Here is a 19439-nt window from a genome sequence, read left to right as displayed (position 1 = left end):
GGGACATCGGGGTGGGGGGGACCCCGACACTCTCTTTCGCTGGTGCCCAGGGCAGGGGGTGGTGGTGTGTGAGTGCTGGTGAGTGCAGCCAGCGCAGACCCCTGCCCTTGCCGCTTCACTCTGGGGCAGGGGAGCTGAAGCCGGGGCAGGGGGGGCAGGAGGAGTTTTCTCCCTTTGGGAGGGTTTAACTCCCTGCAGGCGCCAGGACTTTGCCCCCCGAGGCGAGTTGTCTGCCCTCTCCCACTGCCGCCGGAACAGCCCACCCACTGCTGGGTGTGCTGGGTTTGCTGGCTGTGCTGGGTTTGCTGAGCAGCCAGAGCACGGTGAGGCTGGTCCCCAGGGCGGGTGGGATGTCCCCTGGTTTCTGCAAGGTGCAGCTCCCTTCCAGATAAGTTCTTGAGCTGCAGCAGGGACTGATCCGTCAGAGCCAGCCTGGGCTGGGCAGCACCGAGCCCAGGAGCACCCCGTGGCATTTGCATGGATGGCAGGGCTGGGACCAGCGCAGCCCCGGAGAAAAGCCCTGTCCCCTGAGGACAAGAAGGTTGCATCTGGTGCCTGTGTTCACTGGAACTGGTGGATCTTCAGGGCCACCACATTTGTGAGGTTTTGTCCAGGTGCCCGTTGGCTCCCGGTGTACCGCTCCAGTTGTGTCTCCAGTCAGACCCCTCTGCTAAGGGCATGAGAAGTTGTGGCTGCCTTAAAGAGCTTGCACTGGCTACTTTTCCCTCCCTGGGACTTTCTGCACGGCTAAATTTCCTTTCCACTCTGGCTTCCACAGGCAACCATGAAAAATGACAAGAGCCATGACCGGGATGAGGCAGACTGCAGGGCAGAGCTGATCCTCATCAGCGGGGACTGCACTGACCCCACTAAGGACACATCTGCCCTGGTTCTGGAGCCAAATGGGAAGCCCAGCACTCCAGGTGAGTCTCACCGTGCTGTGCCCAGGATGCACAGGCCACTGTCCCAAGGGCTTCCCGGGGGCTGCAGTAAGTACCATGGCCATGGCCAAGGGTCCCTCCATGACTCCGCTGGGCTTCTGCTTTCTGGTGGCACATCCAGGCCATGGCAACAGAAGTGGTTGTGGAAACGGGTGCCACAGTGGGATGGTGGCTCTGCCCCTTGATGGCTTGACCCCCCTGGGGAGCAGGGAGGTGGGAAGCCCCGACATGTCCAAGGATTTGCTGCTGGCTGCATCACAGCCCCTGAGGTGCTCTGGTCATGGTCCCCAAATGCCAGCTCTTGGGTTCGTGAGGTCCTGCTTTAACTGAACTGCTGACAAGCCCTGAATAGTGGGCGCATGATTTCCTTGTGCCTCTGAACTTTCAGGAACAAAAAGGTACATAAGAAGGTCCCCACAATTGCTATTAGTCCCTCCCAGTTTTGGGGCAGGTGGGTGATCTGGAACTGCTGGTATCAGTAATACCATGATGGGGAGCCTTGGGGACACCACTTGTCTTCTGCTCTTGGCCACATTTCTCCAAGATGAGGTTTTGGTCTTTTCAAATCACGCCTCGCTGCTCGGAGCAGTTGTGGGCAGAGGCGTGCAGGGGCACGGCCAGGACGGCTCACAGAGCCTGAGGCTGCTCTGCCTTGTCCCTGCGCAGGTGCCGGGGGCCTGGGGCTGCCATCTCTGAAGAACAACAAGAGGGTCAGCAAGGGAGACCTCTCCAAGGAGGACCTGTCCTGGCCACTTGCTCTTGCGGGGGCGCAGGAGGTAAGTGGTCACCAAGGCTGCTATGTGGGGGCTTTGTGGGCTATTTGTGAGGGGGAAAATGGTTCCTTGACTGTTCCTCTCCAGCATGGCTCTTGCACTTAGTGCTGGGGGAACAGTCCAATGGCAGATGCAATATTCATCTTCAAGCAAATCTTCATATTTGTTTTAATTTTTGAACTCCTGATTTACATTGTGTCAGCAGCAGCAGGAGGGTATGATGCATGATGCAGTGATGCCCACTACATGTTGCAGCAGTCTAATAATTATTATGCTGATATTTTCTTTAAAAAGTCTTGGCTGTATTGATGGACCCACGCATCTCGTGTCTCCCACCCCGCTTTTAGTTGCTTTGGGGCTGGATCCCAGTTTTGTCCCCCCTCCTTTTGTTGATTAGGTTGACAAACCTCCAGGGTCTGGAAGCATTTTTGCTTTCTGGCTTTATTGTTTTGACTTTAAAATGAAATCCCGAGGTTGGAGATCTGCCTGTGATGAGGCAGCTTCCAAAAGAAAGAGCCATAAATCCAACCAGGGTGAAAATTCTGCTTTCCCACTACATCGGGTTCAGGGCTCTTCGCTTGCAAAATCTCATTTCGTTTTGAAACTCTTGTTATGCCGGATGCAGGAAACATGCCTGGGTTAGATTGATTGTAAACTGCGGCTGCTGAAGCCGCAGGGGAAAGGCTGCCCTTGGTGCCTCTGCAGGGCTGGGCTGTGGGGGGAGAGAGAGCACACCCATGCGTGTGTGAGAGCACCCACATGCGTGTGAGAGCACCCACGCGTGTGTGAGTGGGGTGTCGTGCCTGGGACGGCCCCCGTGGCTCTCCCAGTGACCGGTCCTCCCGACTGCTGGCTCATGCTGGTCTTGGTCCCACCGCTGTGGCTGTAGCTGTGAGGAGGAGAGGGGTACATGAGGGTATAGTGGAGGATGCACATGAGAGCTGGAAACAGAAGTTGTGGGGGCTGCAGCAATGGGTGCTCCTGAGCACGGCCGTGCAGCCCAGCAGAGATGCTGTGAAGTGCCTGGTTGCACCAAGGGGCTCAGCCCGAGGTGCCCCCCACACCCCCTGCGTTCCTCTTGCTTTCCCTGTGCCCCCATCCCTGGGCTCTGGTGCCACTGGGCTGTCCCTGTCCCCTGCATGCTGCTGGCATGAGAAAGGTCTTCATGCCATGTGCCCCCATCCCTGGGCTCTGGTGCCACTGGGCTGTCCCTGTCCCCTGCGTGCTGCTGGCATGGGAAAGGTCTGCGTGCCATGGCACCTCTCTGTTCTGGTTGCAGGGGAGGCCCCGGGGCAGCGCCGGGTGGGAGAGCAGCCTCAGGCAGAAGCCCCCCGTCCGCCTCATCTTCCAGGCAGGGCAGACCCGGCAAGAGATGAGGATCAAGGAAACAAACAGCGTGGAGACTCTCAAGGACCTGCCAACTCCCCTGCGGGTGAGGGTCTGCGTGGGGCCAGGGCTTCCCTGGGTCTTCCCTGGGGCTCTGGAGCCCTGCACTTCTGCTGTGCCCTGGCCAAAGTGGCTTCAGGCATGTTGCAGCCTCCCCGTGCCTCAGTTTCCCCTGTGAAGTGGGGGTGTGTGTGCTGTTCATAGAATCATAGAATCATAGAATGTTTGGGTTGGAAGGGACCTCAAAGATCATCGAGTTCCACCCCCCCTGCCATGGGCAGGGACACCTCCCACTAGAGCAGGTTGCTCAAGGCCACATCCAGCCTGGCCTTGAACCCTTCCAGGGATGGGGCATCCACAGCTTCCCTGGGCAACCTGTTCCAGTGTCTCACCACCCTCATAGTAAAAAATTTCTTCCTGTTGCTTGCCCTTGCTATGAACTGGGTGCTTTGAACACCCTGGGGTGAACTGGGGAAGAGGAAAAGTGAAGAGAGCAAGTGGTGCACCGTTTCCTATGTGTCTTGCAAGTAAAAGCAGGGCAGTTCTCCCTCAGACACCCCAGTCCTGGGCCCTCCCCTCTGTTCCCGGCTCTGGTGGCCACCCTCATAGTAAAAAATTTCTTCCTGTTGCTTGCCCTTGCTATGAACTGGGTGCTTTGAACACCCTGGGGTGAACTGGGGAAGAGGAAAAGTGAAGAGAGCAAGTGGTGCACCATTTCCTACATGTCTTGCAAGTAAAAGCAGGGCAGTTCTCCCTCAGACGCCCCAGTCCTGGGACCTCCCCTCCGTTCCCGGCTCTGGTGGTGCCCCTCTCCCTGGCTGAGGGGCAGGGGGTGACCTGGGGGGCAGGTCTCTGCTCCCCCCTGCCCCTCTCCCCACCTTCCTGCTGCCCTCACACCATTTCTTCCACCGCGCAGAGCTCCAGGCGGCGCTTGGCCACCTCCACCCCCGTGACCATCGACCTGACGGAGGAGGACTCGCGGGACTCGTCCCAGAGCAGCAGCACCCTCTCGGGCAGCAGCTCCCAGGAGGGACAGAATGGCTCTGCCGAGCTGGGGGCTGAGGAGCCGGAGAGCAGAGACTCGGGGATGGCACTGGAGTACCAGGTACGGGGCAGGGGGGGGCAAATTCTGCACTGGAATCCTGAATCCTGCACCTGGGATGGTGTGGGGCAAGGACAAACCTTCCTGGCTTTGTCCTGAGCCTGCAGATGAGAGGACATTCTGGAAACCTCACTGCTGCTTCTCCTGCCTGCTTCTCCCTTCCTGCCCTTCCCTGGCTGCCCGGGGTGTGATGGTGGTGGGCTGTCCCCCTCCATCAGGCAGTGGGGGACGGTGATGCTCGGGGGGTACCCTGCCGCAGACGGGCAGCGTGGGGGGGACCAGCCCCACCGAGCCCCTGCCTGTGCCACACGTGGGGCTGCCAAGCCTCCAAGGGCCCCCGAGGGACGCGTGCGCGGCACACGCCGGGCTGGTGGCCATGCCCGGCCCCGCCGAGACAGGCAGTTGCATGCGTAGAAAATGTTTCTGTCGGGGGCTGCTGGAGAGGAACGAAGCCGCTGGAGCTGCAGAGGAGCGTGATTCAGTGCCTGCAGGCGTCAGGGCAGGGCCCGAGACTTGCAGGAATTGGGCAATTGCATCTTGCTGCATAATTAGGTGCCTAATTGCAGAACAAAGCTGGGAAAGGAAGGTTCTGCAGGCAGAGGTGACTGCTCCGGTGCGAGGTGCCTCCCTGGGCACAGCACCGTGCCGGTGTGGCCCTGTCACACTGCCTGTTGGAGGCCCTTGGCACGGTCCTGCTAAAATTCCCAGCTTTTCCTTTTCTTCTCTCTGTGCTGTTTTCTGCTCTCCCCTGGGAACAAGAGGAGGGTTGGTGCTCTCTCCTCTCCCCGGGGTGCAGCCAGACGAGGTGAGCTGTGAGCCCCATGAAGGGGGGGTTTCTCTGCACCAAGGAGCAACCTCGTCCTCTTGGGGAGCCCAGGGAGCAACTTCGGTGCAAAGTCCTCCCAGCAGCCAGGCAGGACACGTACCATCCCCTGCCATGCTCCCCGCACCCCCTTGGCCTTGGCCGTTCCTCGGCAGCAGCGTGCAGTGAGCCAAGTTCTCCCAGACAAACGTGGCTGCGATGGGTGAGGGCATCAGGAGAGTCCATCTCCACTCCCCCAACCTGCTGCCCTCCTGCCTTGCCCATTCCCATCACCGGGGCTGCTCTAAGCTCTCCTGTGACAACCAGAGCTTCCCAGCTGCTGGTCTGGGAGGGCAGGAAAAGGCTTCCCGGTGTTTGCAGAGACCCTGGGAGGGCAGGCAGGAGTGGGCACGCAGGGGGTGCGGGTGCCAGGAGGGCTGTGCAGGATGGAGCACGCACCGTGCTGTGCGTGCCAGGCACCAGGCTTGGCGTGGGGCTGCCAACGTGCAGACCTTCCCCCTGAGCTCCTGCGTGTTGCAGGGCTGGCAGCCAGCGCTGCCGGGGATGTATTTGGCCATTTTTTTGAGGGAGGGGATGTCTAAATAGTTGTACAGAGGTTCATGTGTGCTGCAGTGACATGACACACATGGCGTAGCAGCTCTGCGGGATGTCCCACAGCCATTCCCCCAGGCGGGTGCTCAGATGAAATGGGGAGTTTGTGCTTTTGGCTGATCTGCGTTGTCCTCTTTTGCTTTCAGGATGGGAAAGAATTTGGAATTGGGGAGCTCGTCTGGGGAAAGATCAAGGGTTTCTCCTGGTGGCCTGCGATCGTCGTCTCCTACAGAGCCACGGCCAAGCGCCAGGCTGTCTCGGGCATGCGGTGGGTGCAGTGGTTCGGAGATGGGAAGTTCTCCGAGGTAAGCCTGCTACCTGCCCCTGCCTGTGCCTGGCTTCGCCCAGCCTGAAAACCCCTCCCCTGCACATTTCTGCTGTCTGTCCCATTCCTGGGGCTATCTCTGGGGTGTGCATGTGCCCAGCTGCAGCCTCCCTGGGCAGGGACCCCGGTGTTTGGCATAGTTAGGCTCTGGCACGCTCTCCTGGCTCTAGTGACTATAACTAATGACTGGCCACCGTAGCCTGGTGACAGAATCCAGCAATGGGGATGTCTGCCCAGCCCCTTTGCAGGGTTTTACCCAAGCCCTGGTCTCTGGGGCTGCCCCCGTGGCTCCCTGCCCGGTGAGGGATGTTCTCCCAGAGCCCCATCACCCCGCAGCCTCCCTGGGGCTGCAGATGGGAGGGAAGCTCCGTGCCGGGTGCCCGTGCCGAGCTGGCTGTGCCGGTGCCAGCAGAGGGTGCAAAACACCCGTCCTAGTCACTAGTGTGATGCTGCTGCCTCTGCTTTCCTCCCTCTGGCTTCCTCGCCCGGCTGCACGGTCCAGACAAAGCCCCGGTGGCATGGCTGCAGCCTGAGAGCCGTGCTGGGAGCTGCTGTGCTGCAGGGATGGGTCTGCAGCACAGGGGGCACGGTGCCATGGGGCACACAGCCCAAGCGAGGCGTGCCCCCCGTGCCCTCTGGTAAGCTTTTGTCACTCTCTCCCAGGTTTCTGCAGACAAGCTGGTGGGACTGATGGCCTTTAGGCAGCATTTCAATTCTTCCACCTTTAATAAGCTGGTCTCCTACCGACGAGCCATATACCATGCCCTGGAGGTAACGGCGAAGCAGAGCTGGGGTTGGATGGATGAGGTGCCAAGTGAAGTGGCTGGGCTCCGTGGGGGGCAGTGGGATGCAGGGGGGGCACAAGCTGTGTTCCAGGTGGTTCCAGGTGGCACCAGGTGTGTTCCTGGTGCACCTGAGCCAGTGAAGGAAGTGCTTCTGTGGGGCAGGAGGAGATGTCCCAGCTGGGAAGCTGGGGGCCTGCTCAGCCCAGGTACCTGCAGAGCTCGGACAGTGTGTGGGGAGGTGGTTGTAGCTGGAGCTTCCCAGCTCTGCCCCTCTGCACGTTGCTCTGCTCTGCATCTGGGGGCGGTTCTGGACAATGCCTGCAGATCACCTTGAGAGGGATCAGCGAGGGGGCTCCTGCCACGATCCAGAATTAATCATTTTCCCCATCTGCTGGGCGATGCAGACAGATGTCTGTAGGAAAACTGTCCTTTCTCTGCTGGGACTCTTTCCAAGTCCAGCCATGGGGCCAAACCCTGCTTATCCTGGGGGATTCAGGAATAACTGCTGCTGCTCCAGGGCTTCTGCTCCAGAAACCCCTGGGGCCAGGCTCCCTCTGGGGACTCTGACACGTGGCAGCATCATGGTTGCAAGGTCACACTGGCAGGAGGTGTCCTGGGCTGGTGCCAGATGCTTTTTGTGGTTGGGGCTGGCACTGAGCACCCCGTGGGTCTGATCCCCATCCAGGGGATCACGCTGGGGTTACGGTGCTGCCAAATCATGGGCACCTCTTCTGCCTTTGATTTGCTGGTCAGGGAGCTGAGTCTGGGCAAGAGCTGGGGCTGGGCTGTCCCTGCTCCCTGCTGGGTTGGGACTGGTGGAGGACAGACAGGGCTCATGGCAGGGAGGGGAGGCACAGGAGCGTGGCTGAGGGCACACACACACCCAGCATGGGAATCTGGCAGCTGCTGCTGTGCTGGGGATTCCCAAGCCCCGTGCCATGTGTGTGGATGGTGGGGAGGGGGTGTGGGACCTGGCAGGCATGTGGTCCATGCACGCTGCAGCCAGGGACCAGCCCCGGTCACCCTTGCCCACACCATCCCCCCTATCTCTGCAGGTTGCCCGGAGCCGGTCGGGGAAGACGTTTTCAGCCACCCCCGGGGAGTCCCTGGAGGAGCAGCTGAAGCCCATGATCGACTGGGCGCTCACCGGCTTCAAACCCTTGGGTCTCAAGGGACTGCGACCACCCAAAGCCTCAGGTGAGGTGGTGGCATCAGCTGGGGCATGGGGCTAGCGTGGGCAGCAGCCACTGGTGCCCAGCTGCTGCGGTTGGCCCTGGCTGAGCCTGCTCGCCCTCTGCCACGGCCATGGTTCCAAGGTGGCCCTGGGGCTTCTTACAGGGGTCTCCCCACAGCAGCATTGCAAAAGTCCAGAGTAAAGCACCCTCAAAGCTGTTGCTCCTGGAAGTCATGACCTGGCTGAGCCTCAAGCCACGTGTGGGGAGCTTGGGTGGTCAGGAAGGGTTCTGCTTTTGGCTGGGGTGGGACCTGTCAGGGCTCGACAGGAGATGTCCCCCGGTGCCCTGGGGAGCTCCCCATGCCAGAGGCTTGTCCCCAGGGAACCACCTTTGCCTTGCAGAGAATGGGGCCCTGAGGAATGGGACGGAGGAGGTGCTGTCCCTTGAGCAGTGCCCTCCCACCAAGAGACTGAAGACCAACCTCTGCAACAACAAGGAGCAGCGAGTAGAAGAGGACCAGACCCGAGGTAACGGGCAGCGAGAGCTGGGGAGCAACACGGCCTGGGCTGTGCATTTTGAAAAGCACTGGGAAACCTCTCTGGGAAAAAAAAGGCTTGACTCTTCCCAGGTGCCATGAGCTTGTTTTTGAAGGCAAAAGCTTTTGTGGTCTCCTGTTGCTCTCTTTGTGCCCAACAAGACACCAACAAACCCAAGTGCAAGACATGGCACCACAAGCTGGGCTCCTTTAATTGCTCAGCTTGGAAATGATCTGTGTGATGCTGCTTTAAACTCTAGCTCTAATATCCCCAGCAGTGAAAGGACATGGGTTTTGCACCAAAAGGCTCATGGCCTGTCTTCTCTGTGCAATGCTCAGCAAAGCTGTAGCAGTTTAATGCAAGAAATATAGAGAACTGTAAATCTGAGTGCATTTCAAGTTTGTTACATGAGGAATGATAAATTTCTCTTTTTAATTTTATAAAGCGCAAATGGTTTCCGAAGTTACAAACAACAGTGGGAGTCTGGAAGGTAATCGATCGCCCTGTGTCTCTGGGGAAAAGGTGTGGGGCTGGTGAGGGGGTTGGGGGGCAGCACTGGGCAAAGGTGGTGGGTCCCTTCTTAACCACACCGTGTAGAAGGGGGGAAAGCGCCGTGATGGCAGATTGCTGGGCCCCCTTGGTGTTGAGAAGAGCAGACTGCTGTGCAGATCCTCCCCATGGGGCCTGTTCCCAGCTGAGCCCCAGCTGCATTTGGACCCACATGGGCTCAGACGAGTCTCCAGTCTCTGCAGCCTGTGGTGGGGAGGAGGTGTGGGGTCTGTGCTCCTCCTGTGTGGAGTTCCCTGCCCCGGGGTGAGCGGAGCTCTCTCTGTCACACAGACAGCTGTTTGTCCTGCGGGAGGAGAAACCCGGCCACCTTCCACCCGCTGTTCGAGGGGGGCCTCTGCCAGACGTGCAGGGTAAGTGCTGGGGCTGGAGGATGGGGTGATGGGGTGTCCAACCCCATGGCAGCCAGTGCTGTTGGGCCAGGAGGGGTGACTGTGCCAGATCCTGGCCATGGGGCTGCCCCTCAGCGTGTTCTCTCTGCTTGAAACACCGAGGATGTGCATCTCTGAGCCCTTGGCGTGCACCAGGGATGGAGCAAAGCTGTGTTCCCTCCTCACCCTCTGAGCACAGATCCTGATCCTCTGTCCTTCTCTCCTCCCGGCTGTCTTTTCGCTAGGATAGATTCCTGGAGCTCTTCTACATGTATGATGAAGACGGCTACCAGTCCTACTGCACTGTCTGCTGCGAAGGCAAGGAGCTGCTGCTCTGCAGCAACACCAGCTGCTGCAGGTGGGCCCCGTCTCTGCTTCTCCAGCTGAGGCTCCTGGGGAGCCCCAGGGAAGCAGGGTCATACATGAGGCTGGGCAGGATGGTCTAGTGGAAGGTGTCCCTGCCCATGGCAGAGGGGTTGAAACTCAATGATCTTTAAGGTCCTTTCCACCCCAAACCATCCTATGATTCTGTGGTGCTGTGCTGGTGCCCACCTGGCTGCCACACAGCATGACCCAGCACAGCCTACCGATCCCCACAACCATCCTGTGATTCTGTGGTGCTGTGCTGGTGCCCACCTGGCTGCCACACAGCACGTCCCAGCACAGCCTACCCATCCCCGCTGGGCCACTCTGCAGCTGAATAAGCCCTGGGGAGGATGGCAGGAGCTTTACCTGGGTCACCAGCTTGTGTTAAGAACCTTACAAACCAGGATACTGCACGGAAAAACATCCTACAAAATGGGGTGGGGGCTCCAGTGCATGGCAGAGGAGATGCCAGGAGAGGCTGGGGTGACCCAGAGGGGTTTCTGGAGGTGGTGGGCACGAGGTGTTGTGGTTTGGGCAGGTGCTTCTGTGTGGAATGTCTGGAGGTGCTGGTGGGGCGAGGGACATCGGCCAAGGCAAAAGAGCAGGAGCCCTGGAACTGCTACATGTGCCAGCCCCAGAGGAGCTATGGGGTGCTGCAGCGCCGGCAGGACTGGAACACTCGCCTGCAGGACTTCTTCACCAGCGACAAGGGACAGGAATACGTAAGGACTGTGGGCAGGCAAGCCCAGCACACGGGGCCTTGGGGGGAGGGCAAGGCAAACCAACTCAAAATTCCTCATCCCTCTGCCTTGGTCTCACTCATCCACCCTCTCCAAGGGTGCTGGGGCTCTTGGCCCTGCAGATGCTTCCCTCAAGGTGGAGGTGATGCCTGTAGAGCCAAGATTTGGCCTCATAGAGCGTCACGGCACTGCTCAGAGCTGGGGCTTCATTGCTGTCCTTTCATTGCAGGCTGCACCCAAAATCTACCCAACAGTCCCGCCAGCGAAGAGGAGACCTATTCGAGTGCTCTCTTTATTTGATGGCATAGCAACAGGTGAGGCGCTGGAAGAACACCATCCTGTGGCTTACAGCACTGGATGTCAGGGATGAAGAGGTTCCTGGCCTCAAACATGTTTCTGAAAGCTTGATGGGGAGAAAGGGATTAAGGGCAGAGGCATCCCCATCAGAAGGGGATGAGGGGCAGGGGCTGCTGCTGGACAGGGCTGTGGAGGAGGGAGGGATGGATTGATGGAGGGGAGGGCACGGGAATTTTGCTCTCAGAGGTTCCTGCTGCACCGAGTGCCATCTCGGGTGGCTGGTTTCACTGAGAAGCTAGAGCTGTGGGAGTGCTGGTAGCCTGGCCTCTAGTGAAGAAATAAATGCCTGAGGGAAACTGGTTTGACTCAGTTCACTCAGCTCTGGAGTTCTGATTTCTGGGAGCAAACCTGCCTGGAGGAACAGGTTGAAAAAATAGTTTGCTCATCCAGAAGTCCTGTGTGACTGCACCCATCTAGGACATGAAAGAGCGGCCACATCGAGCTGTGCTGATGAAGGAGACTGGGAGACTAAAGAGAGCACTGCAACCTCAGACCTCTGTCCCTTGGCAGGGTACCTGGTGCTGAAGGACTTGGGCATCCAAGTGGAGAAGTACATCGCCTCGGAGATCTGCGAAGACCCCATTGCTGTGGGTGACTTGCAGCATGAGAGCAACATCACCTATGTGCACGATGTCAGGAACATAACCAAGAGAAATGTGAGCACTGCTTCTGCGGGAGGGCTGGGGGACGTGGCACCATGACTCTATGGGTCTCACCTCACCAGCCCTGGGGTGGGCTTGCCCCCTGCCCTGCTGGGGAGGAGAGACCTGCTTATATGGCATGTCCTAACTGCGTCTGTCTGTTCGATCTAGATCGAGGAGTGGGGTCCCTTTGACCTGGTGATCGGTGGAAGCCCCTGTAATGACCTCTCCCTTGTCAATCCGGCCAGGAAGGGGCTGTATGGTAAGGCTGCTTTGCCTCTGCAGGGCAGGGTACCCCCGGGGTGTTCCGGGGTGTGGAGCTACATTAAAATTCCAGGGAAGTGGTTCAGCCCCAGTCTGCAGTGGTGGTGGCTCCTCTTTGACCTGCAAACCATGGGGTGGCACCTGCAAAGCTCAGGCTGTCTCCATGCCAGTCGCGGTGGGGAGGGCAGCCAGGGCTCCTGGCCCTGTGCCCCCTGTGCTCCAGCTGGTCCCAACCTGCCACTCCGGCTTTCTGTCTCGTAGAAGGAACAGGGAGGCTGTTCTTCGAATTTTACCACCTGCTCAACTACGCCCGTCCCAAGGCAGGAGAGGAGCGCCCCTTCTTCTGGATGTTTGAGAACGTGGTGGCCATGAGGGTCAATGACAAGAGGGACATTTCTCGCTTTCTGGAGGTAGGGGTTGCTGCCAAGCTTCAGGAGAGGCATCAGAGCAGGAGACACTTGCTGGGCTGAGTAAGGTGTGCCGAGGCTGTGAGGGTCTGGCTGGGGTTTGGGGTGGCCTTGATGATAGAAAACCCCCTGCCTGATGCACACAGCAGGAGTCAACTGTTTAGTCTTGGCTCTGGATCCCCTCTGGCAGGTTAACCCCGAGCACTGGTTCTCTTAGGGGCCAGGGGGCAGTTTTGCCAGCCTTGCAGAAAGAATCTGTTCCGAGCCATGCCTGTTGTTTCTGGGGAGGTCAGGGATTGGAAAGGATTTTTAACTCTGTGGTAGCCAAGGTGGGCTGTGGGTTAGCAGAAACCAGTGTCTGTAAAAGCCACATCAGGGGCTGATGGTCCTGATCCTGTCCCAGAGAAATCAGCACTGAAGCACACTGTGACTTTCATTAGCTTTTGGCCACGGCTGTGGCGTGATAGCCCATGTGGCCAACCTGACTGTGCTCTGGCGTAGAGCAGGGGTTTGTTGGGGCTACATCTTTAGGAGGATTTGCTGAAGACTTTAAGTCCCTGCAGTACAGTGGAGAAGGGCTTCCCGTGCAGGAGAAGGCTGAACCCACATCTCCTCTAACTATTATTTTTCTCTCTCTCACGGCCTGCAGTGTAACCCAGTTATGATTGATGCTATCAAGATATCAGCTGCCCACCGAGCACGCTATTTCTGGGGCAACCTTCCGGGGATGAACAGGTAATCAATCGTTGGCTGTCGTTTTGAATCTCTTCCTGCAGTTGTGTTTTGTGGTGCTGCTGTGGTGGTTCTTTCCTCCTTGGCCCCAAGCCCAGCTCCTGGGAGCCAGAGAGCTGCAGCTCCCGTAGGGTGCAGTTTCCCTGCGGGGATGTGCAGATGATAACGCCCTTGTTAATGAGCAAAGATGAGACTGTGGGAAAAGTGTAGCAGCGTCCTCTGCTCCTGGACCTGAAGCCTGTGGAGGGAAGAACGACGGGGCTTGAGTAGGATGCTGCGTGGTGTGTCTAGCTTGGGGATGCAGATGTGCTCCAGCCTTTGTTTAAGAGCCAGGCTCATGTGGGGTGCTCTCTGGCAGCCCCGTGCCCCGGGCAGTGCTGTGCAGGGGTTTCCTGGAGATGAACCCAAGCAGCCACCTTGGTTGGGGACACTCAGCTCGGTGTGGCATTGTGGGGAAGCTCATGCTATGGCAACGGCTCTGCTCCAAACTTGTTCACACCTCGTAGCACCCTGAATCCACAGCAAAACGCAAGAGAAGGGCTTGGAGTAGAGTAAAATCCAATTGCTAGCAGTTCTGCACACCAGATACTTCTAGCAACAAAAATTGTGGAATTTTCACACAGCCAAAGCCTCAGCCAATAAACTCAGACTGGTTTTAAATATTTTTCCTTGTTTATATTTAAATTGCTAGTATTTGTTGGAGCTAAATCTAATTATAGCTGAGCTAGAGGCGTGTAGGTATTTGAAAGTGAAATAGCAATTACCGAGCCTTTGTCGTATCATGCCATTTAAATGGCACTTGAGCTTTCATCTGATTGTAATGAGGTGGAAGCGCCCAGTGAGGGTGACTCAGAGCCATCTCCATCAAGTGGCCTGGGGCGATGCTTGCAGAGGTGCCTTGCTGAGCAGAGGCAGGATGGCATGGGGACAGGGCTCATCCGAAAGCACTGCTGGGGAAAGTGGGTTGGCACTGCCTGGCCCCATTAAGAACAGCTAATGAGTGAAGATGGTGATAGTGTTCAGGATGTACAGGGCTCTGATTGCCCTGTGGAGCAGAGTCTCCTTCTCGTAGGAGACTCACAAAGCTTATTGCCTCTCTGGGTGGCTCAGGAAGGGAGCTGCCCTGGGAAAAGGGCTCCTGCACCCGCCCTGGGAGGAGCTGCTCCAGTCCAGAGCAAGCAGGAGCTGTGAGTTTGTGGTAAATGACCTCCGAAAACTGGGTGGTTCCTCGGAGAGCGATGAGTTGACTTCGGCCAAGCTGGAGAGACTGCATGAGAACTTGACACACAGAGCTGGGAGGAGGAATTTTCTATTGTCTTTAGATACTTAGTGTTTGCTTTTTACTCCCCAGTATTTAGTGCTAGTGCTGATCCCTGGCTGAGAGATTATTGGTGGCTCTTCTGTTTTGCTTTTCCTTTTATTTTTCTAATGCAATTTTAAAATGGAGCCAGCATGCTGGGGTCTTAATCCCTGCCAGCATTTCCCTTTAACTGGGAAATCTGAGCTCTGCTGGGGTGTGTTCCCAGGGGCATCGGCTGCTGGGTGTGCTGGTGGCGGTGGGCTGGGACCCTGCTCCAGCTCATGGGGATGGCAGCGGTCCTGCTCCCTCTGACAACTGCCTGGAGCAGCAACGCTCCGGTATTTGACACTTCTGCTCCAGCCTTTGAGGCAGGCGAGCTGCAGAGGTGATGGGTATTTCAGTAGGAAAGCTGCAGTGGGTGTAGGAGATGCCATTGGGGTGATGAACACATTGTTCTTCAGGAGAGCTCGGCACACTCAGCGTTTTCTCATGACGGGCTGCACATCAGGGCACTTTGGTAAGACAGGAGCCATGGACTGCATCCTGGCTGTGAGAAATTCTCTCTTAATTTCATTAAGACTCAAAACCTGAGGTGATGGCGACTACCCAGGACTGCTGCTCTCCTGGGTGTGCGTCAGGGTTTCTTGCCCATCTTTTGGCTCACCCAGGGGCACCAGTGTCTCAGTACAGTGTCCAGCAGTGCAGTTTAGAAGCTTAGTGGAGTCCAGAGCCATAATAGAAATTTTTAGCGTGGCTGGTGGTTAATTTTGGCCGCCCTCAGTGTCTGTAAATGTGGTGGTGCTGTGAGCTCCAGGAGCTGGAGCAGCTCGCCGTTCTCTGCCCGCAGGCACGTCTGGGGCGGGAGGCGGGTGCACATAACTTGCCACGTATAGATTTCCACGGGCCAGCAGGTGCAGCGCGGGGCTCCTTCATTCCTGGCTCGACTCCCTGCGACGGGTCGCAGCCCAGCTGGCTCTGGGCACTGGGTCCTTCTCCACATGAAGTTGTATGGGGCAGATACGCTCACACAGCTACACGTGGGATGATTTGCCGGGCTGTGTCCGCAGGAACGGGGCCGTAGGAGATACAGGAGATGCTGCTGCTGCCCTGGGCAAGTCTGCCACTGGCTCTGGGCAGAGCAGGAATGGCTGCATCGCCTTTGCCGAGTGCTCTGAGGGCTTTTGGGGGGGAAAGCAATGTTTTTGCTCTGGGAAAGAAAATTGGAGAGGTGGTGGGGAGCGTTGGCTGTTAGGGGTTGGGAGCTTCTGCCGAGCGGGACTGTAAAACAGGGGCTGGGGCTTGAGGAAGCTGTGGGATGGACGTGGGGATGGGGCAGAGGGATGCTGTGTCCTGGCTGCAGCCCCTGGGCACCAGGAGAGCAGGGCAGCCACCAAACCTCATAGAATCATGGAATCGTCTAGGTTGGAAGAGACCCTTGGGATCATCGAGTCCAACCATCTACCCTACTCTACAAAGTTCTCCCCTACACCATATCCCCCAACCCCACATCTAAACGTCTCTTTAATACATCCAGTGATGGTGACTCAACCCCCTCCCTGAGCAGCCTATTCCAATGCCCGACCACTCTTTCTGTGAAAAATTCATTCCTAATGTTGTCTAAACCTACCTTGTTGGAGCTTGAAGCCATTCCCTCTCGTTCTGTCATTAATTACCTGTGAGAGGAGACCAGCACCAGAGACCTCACTCTCCCCTCTCCTGCCTCTGCTCCCCAGGATCTTCGGCTTCCCCCTCCACTACACGGACGTCTCCAACATGGGTCGCGGGTCTCGCCAGAAGCTGCTGGGGAAATCGTGGAGCGTCCCCGTCATCCGGCACCTCTTTTCCCCTCTCAAGGATTACTTTGCCTGCGAATAGCAAGCCGAGCGTCCCTCGTCTCTCTGGTAAAGATGCACAGCTCCGCTGCCGTGGCGGGTTGAGGGATGGGCACGGCCGCCGGACTCTGCCACCACGGCACCATCCCTCCCCAGCCACGTGCTGCGGGAAGGCAGCCTGGCCCCGCAGGGAGAGCTGAGGAAATGTCTTTAACCAAAGAACCTGGCAGGGTAACTTTTCTTTAAAGGGACTAACGGCAGTGATATGTAGAAAAATGATGGACAAAAGAGCTTTAATTACCCGGCGCAGGAAGCTCTATGCATAACTGATGAGACGAGAAGTCTCCTCCAGAGCATTAAATATCCCGTTTTAGCCTAGAGCTGGAAAGTCACAACTTGCTGAGCAGTAAGTGTGGAGGCAGCTGCCGGGGTGCTGCGGGCAAACTTGAACTATAGCGAATTATTGCTTTTCCTAAACAAACAAAACCTCTCTTGAAGCAACTGCCAAAAATCCCCAAACTGTAGCAGCAGGTGTAAGGGACCCTGGTCAGGTTACATACACTGAACATGCAGGATACAGAAACCAAATCTTTTTTTTTATTATTATTTTTTATTTTTAAGAATTTTTTGATAAACTTTAATTTTGTTGTTTAACGTCTATTGCTGCTTTAAGGCATTACATAAGAATGTGGAGATTCCTAGACCTGAATGTAGCTGAAACTGAACTGTGAGGTGATAGAATTACTTTTCTAGCTAGAACTAAAGAAATAATGTTTTATACGTTTGGCTGTAGTTTACAAATATTCACTACTTCCTTTTTAAAGCATCTAAAACTTTTCTTTACATTTTAAAAATCCTGCTGAGTGGTTTGAAAGCTTACACAGTAATCAGAGCACGGAGGATTTGGGCTCCAGTGTCCGTAAAGGAAAATGTTCTCTGAGCATTCATTTCCCGAATGAATGCGGCGCGTCGGCAGGAAGGATAGCGTAGTGGTCAATGTCGTCTTCAAAATACAGCCCCCTAAAACGTCACGTACAATGTCACGAACCTGAGCAGTATTGGCAGTGTGGTAGCTGTGGTGCAGGGGGTTCCTTGCAGGGAAAATCCCACCCGGGGCTGTTGGGTCCGGGAGCGCAGCACCACTTGTGTCACCCCGCACCCATCCTGCTCCGTGGGCAGAGGGAGCTGACCCCTGCGGCAGCACCCAGGTAGGAGAACTGCTGCTGTGGGGGGCTGTGTGTGTTTTGCCCCCTGCTGCAGGCACTGGGGGCTGTGCTGGGGTCCTGGGGGCTGTACCTCTCCCTCCCTGCGCACCCGTCTCCCCGTGCGTGACGTTGTGCGCAGAGGTGGGATGCTGCTGGTGCTCCTTGCACACCCGACAGTGCCCTGGGGGGGCTCCTGGGCCTGTACCCCCAAACCAGGAGCTCCTGCTGCCACCGCTGTGTTCACTTTTCATTGCTTTCCTCGGCTGCCTAACTTCTCCAGAGTGATGATCTCGCTGTCTGTGAGGTCCTGGGCACGCTGTTCCCATGGCCAGTGGCCGGGCAGAGGCGGGTGCGTGTGTGGCAGAGCCCGTCCCTCTCCCCGAGGTTTTCTGTAGCCACAGGGCTGCTGTCCCTGCCGGCGTCTCCCGGGGATTCTTTGACTCCAATGCACATTTCAATGCACTGAAACGATTTGTGACACGTACCCCTCGGTCCCTCCGTCCTCCCCCTACCTCTGCTGTTCACTACAACCCGTCGCCTGGGTCTGGCAGAGCCCTTGGCTGCCTTCTCAAAATGAATCAGGTCAACCCTCCGCCCGATGCCAGGCTGCCTCGCGAGGTGTTGTACAGCATCAGTGGGAAATGAGAGCTTCTCTCCTGGCTCCTTCTACCTCTCTGAACACATGGAGACCCCTCCTTGCGCCCCTCTCACAGGCGGTGGAGGACGGCAGCCTCCCTGGAGGAGGGAGCCTCCCATTTTCCACTCTTCTTGCCGTGGAGCTGCTTGTGTGCAGGTTTCCACCTCAGCCCCAGGCTCTGGGGACCATCTTCTCTCGCTCTCCAATCCAAGGCTGCACTCGGGAATGGGCAGGAAAGGGAAGCCCAGGTCATTTAAAAGGCTTTTTTTCCACGATCCTGCCCGGAGGTTACTCTAAAGTCTTCCCAGAGGGCTTTGTTCCCAAGCAATGAGCATTCGAGCTGCATGCCTTAATTAAGAAAATGCTGGAGAAAGCCGAGTGGTCTCATCCGTGTCACTGCTGGCATCTGCAACGCTTGGGGACAAGTATCAGCCTCTCGCCACCTTTATCACCAGCTGAGAAGACAGCGGGGTGGGCTCCGCAGATGCTGGAGTGTTTGGGAAGCCTGGCATCGCCACCGCTGCAACGGCTGGTGTTGGACCCTTGGCCAACCTCCTTGGACCCGAGTCACCACATTTAATTCTTTCACCCAGCCCCAGCCACGGTCCCCGTACGGAGCCTGATGCCAGGGGGACAGCCGTCCTCCGCCTTGGGATCTTCTGAGGGTTTGTATTTTTTCCAAACTGGGCGAAGAGGTAACCTACACTCCACGGCATCTCATAACTTCATACTCCAGATCTCCTATCTTTTCCTATTTCATCAAAAGAAAAATAGAAGAGAATTTTAAAAAAAAAGGACTTGGGGAAAGTAAACAAAGATAAAAGAGCAATGAGAATTGTCGTGTTTGATACAGATTGTAGTAGACATGTCTTCCTTGAAATATTTTTCCCTGTAAAAGCTGCCTTTTATTATGTGTTGTAAGGAGAGGTAGATTTCAGAAATGCCTTTTTAAACACTTTTCAAAGGTTTCTAACTCTCCCTGGTGCTATTTTTTTTTTAGGTTAAGGATTTTTGTATGTCAAAAGTCTTGCGGGTTTTTATACAATCTTTTAAAAACAAAAAAAAATCACGTCGTTGTTTTGTTGGAACACGTTTCATATGCTTTTTGTATCGGTGAGTGCGAAAACTTAAAAAAAAATTGTGCCTTGTCCGCGCCGTTTCACTCATTTTCGTGTGGCGGGAAAGAAAAGGAGAGGGGGGGGATCCATGTCAACAGTTTACTGTTTATCACCGCTTCATTAAAAGAAATCAGTATTTCTCTTTAACGACTGGACAGTGCTTGATAAATTCAAGTGTGTGAGAAGGGGGAAAGGGGTTTTACAGAGGGATGAGTCTCAGAGGTGAAGCCCCCTCCGACCTTCTGGGGACAGTGGGGTGTAGGCCTGACCCCCCCGCCACCGGCCGGCGGGACCCCGAACCCCATTCGGGGCTGTGGCGGGGGTTCGGGGTCCCGCCGGCCGGTGACGGGGGGTCGAGGCCGGGCCAGAGCAGCCCCAGCCCGGTGAGGCCTAGAGGCGGCCGCACCGCCACCGCGAGTCTTCGGGCGGCAGCCATGAGAGACCCCACCGGGCACGCGGCTCTCC

At 56.8% G+C, this 19439-nt stretch overlaps 1 protein-coding gene across 6 annotated transcripts in view; it reads left to right on the top strand.

Annotated features, from left to right (window-relative positions):
• The window catches only part of DNMT3B (DNA (cytosine-5-)-methyltransferase 3 beta), a 24502-nt gene extending 5498 nt beyond the window's left edge, over positions 1-19004 (top strand). For 4 of the 6 annotated variants that reach the window (XM_014954517.1, XM_014954478.1, XM_014954528.1 and 1 more), the window contains 18 exons: positions 779-923; positions 1608-1717; positions 2994-3146; positions 4017-4205; positions 5763-5921; positions 6605-6712; positions 7782-7923; positions 8303-8428; positions 8883-8927; positions 9278-9357; positions 9621-9733; positions 10280-10463; positions 10711-10795; positions 11256-11494; positions 11651-11741; positions 12005-12153; positions 12800-12885; positions 15916-16057. In XM_014954517.1, the coding sequence (XP_014810003.1) occupies positions 779-923; positions 1608-1717; positions 2994-3146; positions 4017-4205; positions 5763-5921; positions 6605-6712; positions 7782-7923; positions 8303-8428; positions 8883-8927; positions 9278-9357; positions 9621-9733; positions 10280-10463; positions 10711-10795; positions 11256-11494; positions 11651-11741; positions 12005-12153; positions 12800-12885; positions 15916-16057 (2346 nt within the window). Of the gene's footprint in view, positions 1-778; positions 924-1607; positions 1718-2993; positions 3147-4016; positions 4206-5762; positions 5922-6604; positions 6713-7781; positions 7924-8302; positions 8429-8882; positions 8928-9277; positions 9358-9620; positions 9734-10279; positions 10464-10710; positions 10796-11255; positions 11495-11650; positions 11742-12004; positions 12154-12799; positions 12886-15915 lie in introns of all 6 variants that reach the window. The other 2 variants (XM_014954486.1, XM_014954507.1) reach the window with 2 other exon arrangements.
• The last annotated feature ends 435 nt before the right edge of the window (positions 19005-19439 follow it).

This window comes from Calidris pugnax, unplaced genomic scaffold, assembly GCF_001431845.1.
Source record: "Calidris pugnax isolate Ruff unplaced genomic scaffold, ASM143184v1 scaffold50, whole genome shotgun sequence".
NCBI lineage: Eukaryota > Metazoa > Chordata > Aves > Charadriiformes > Scolopacidae > Calidris > Calidris pugnax.
The sequence above is the reverse complement of the archived record's forward strand: the minus strand, read 5'-3'. Positions and strand labels throughout refer to the sequence as shown.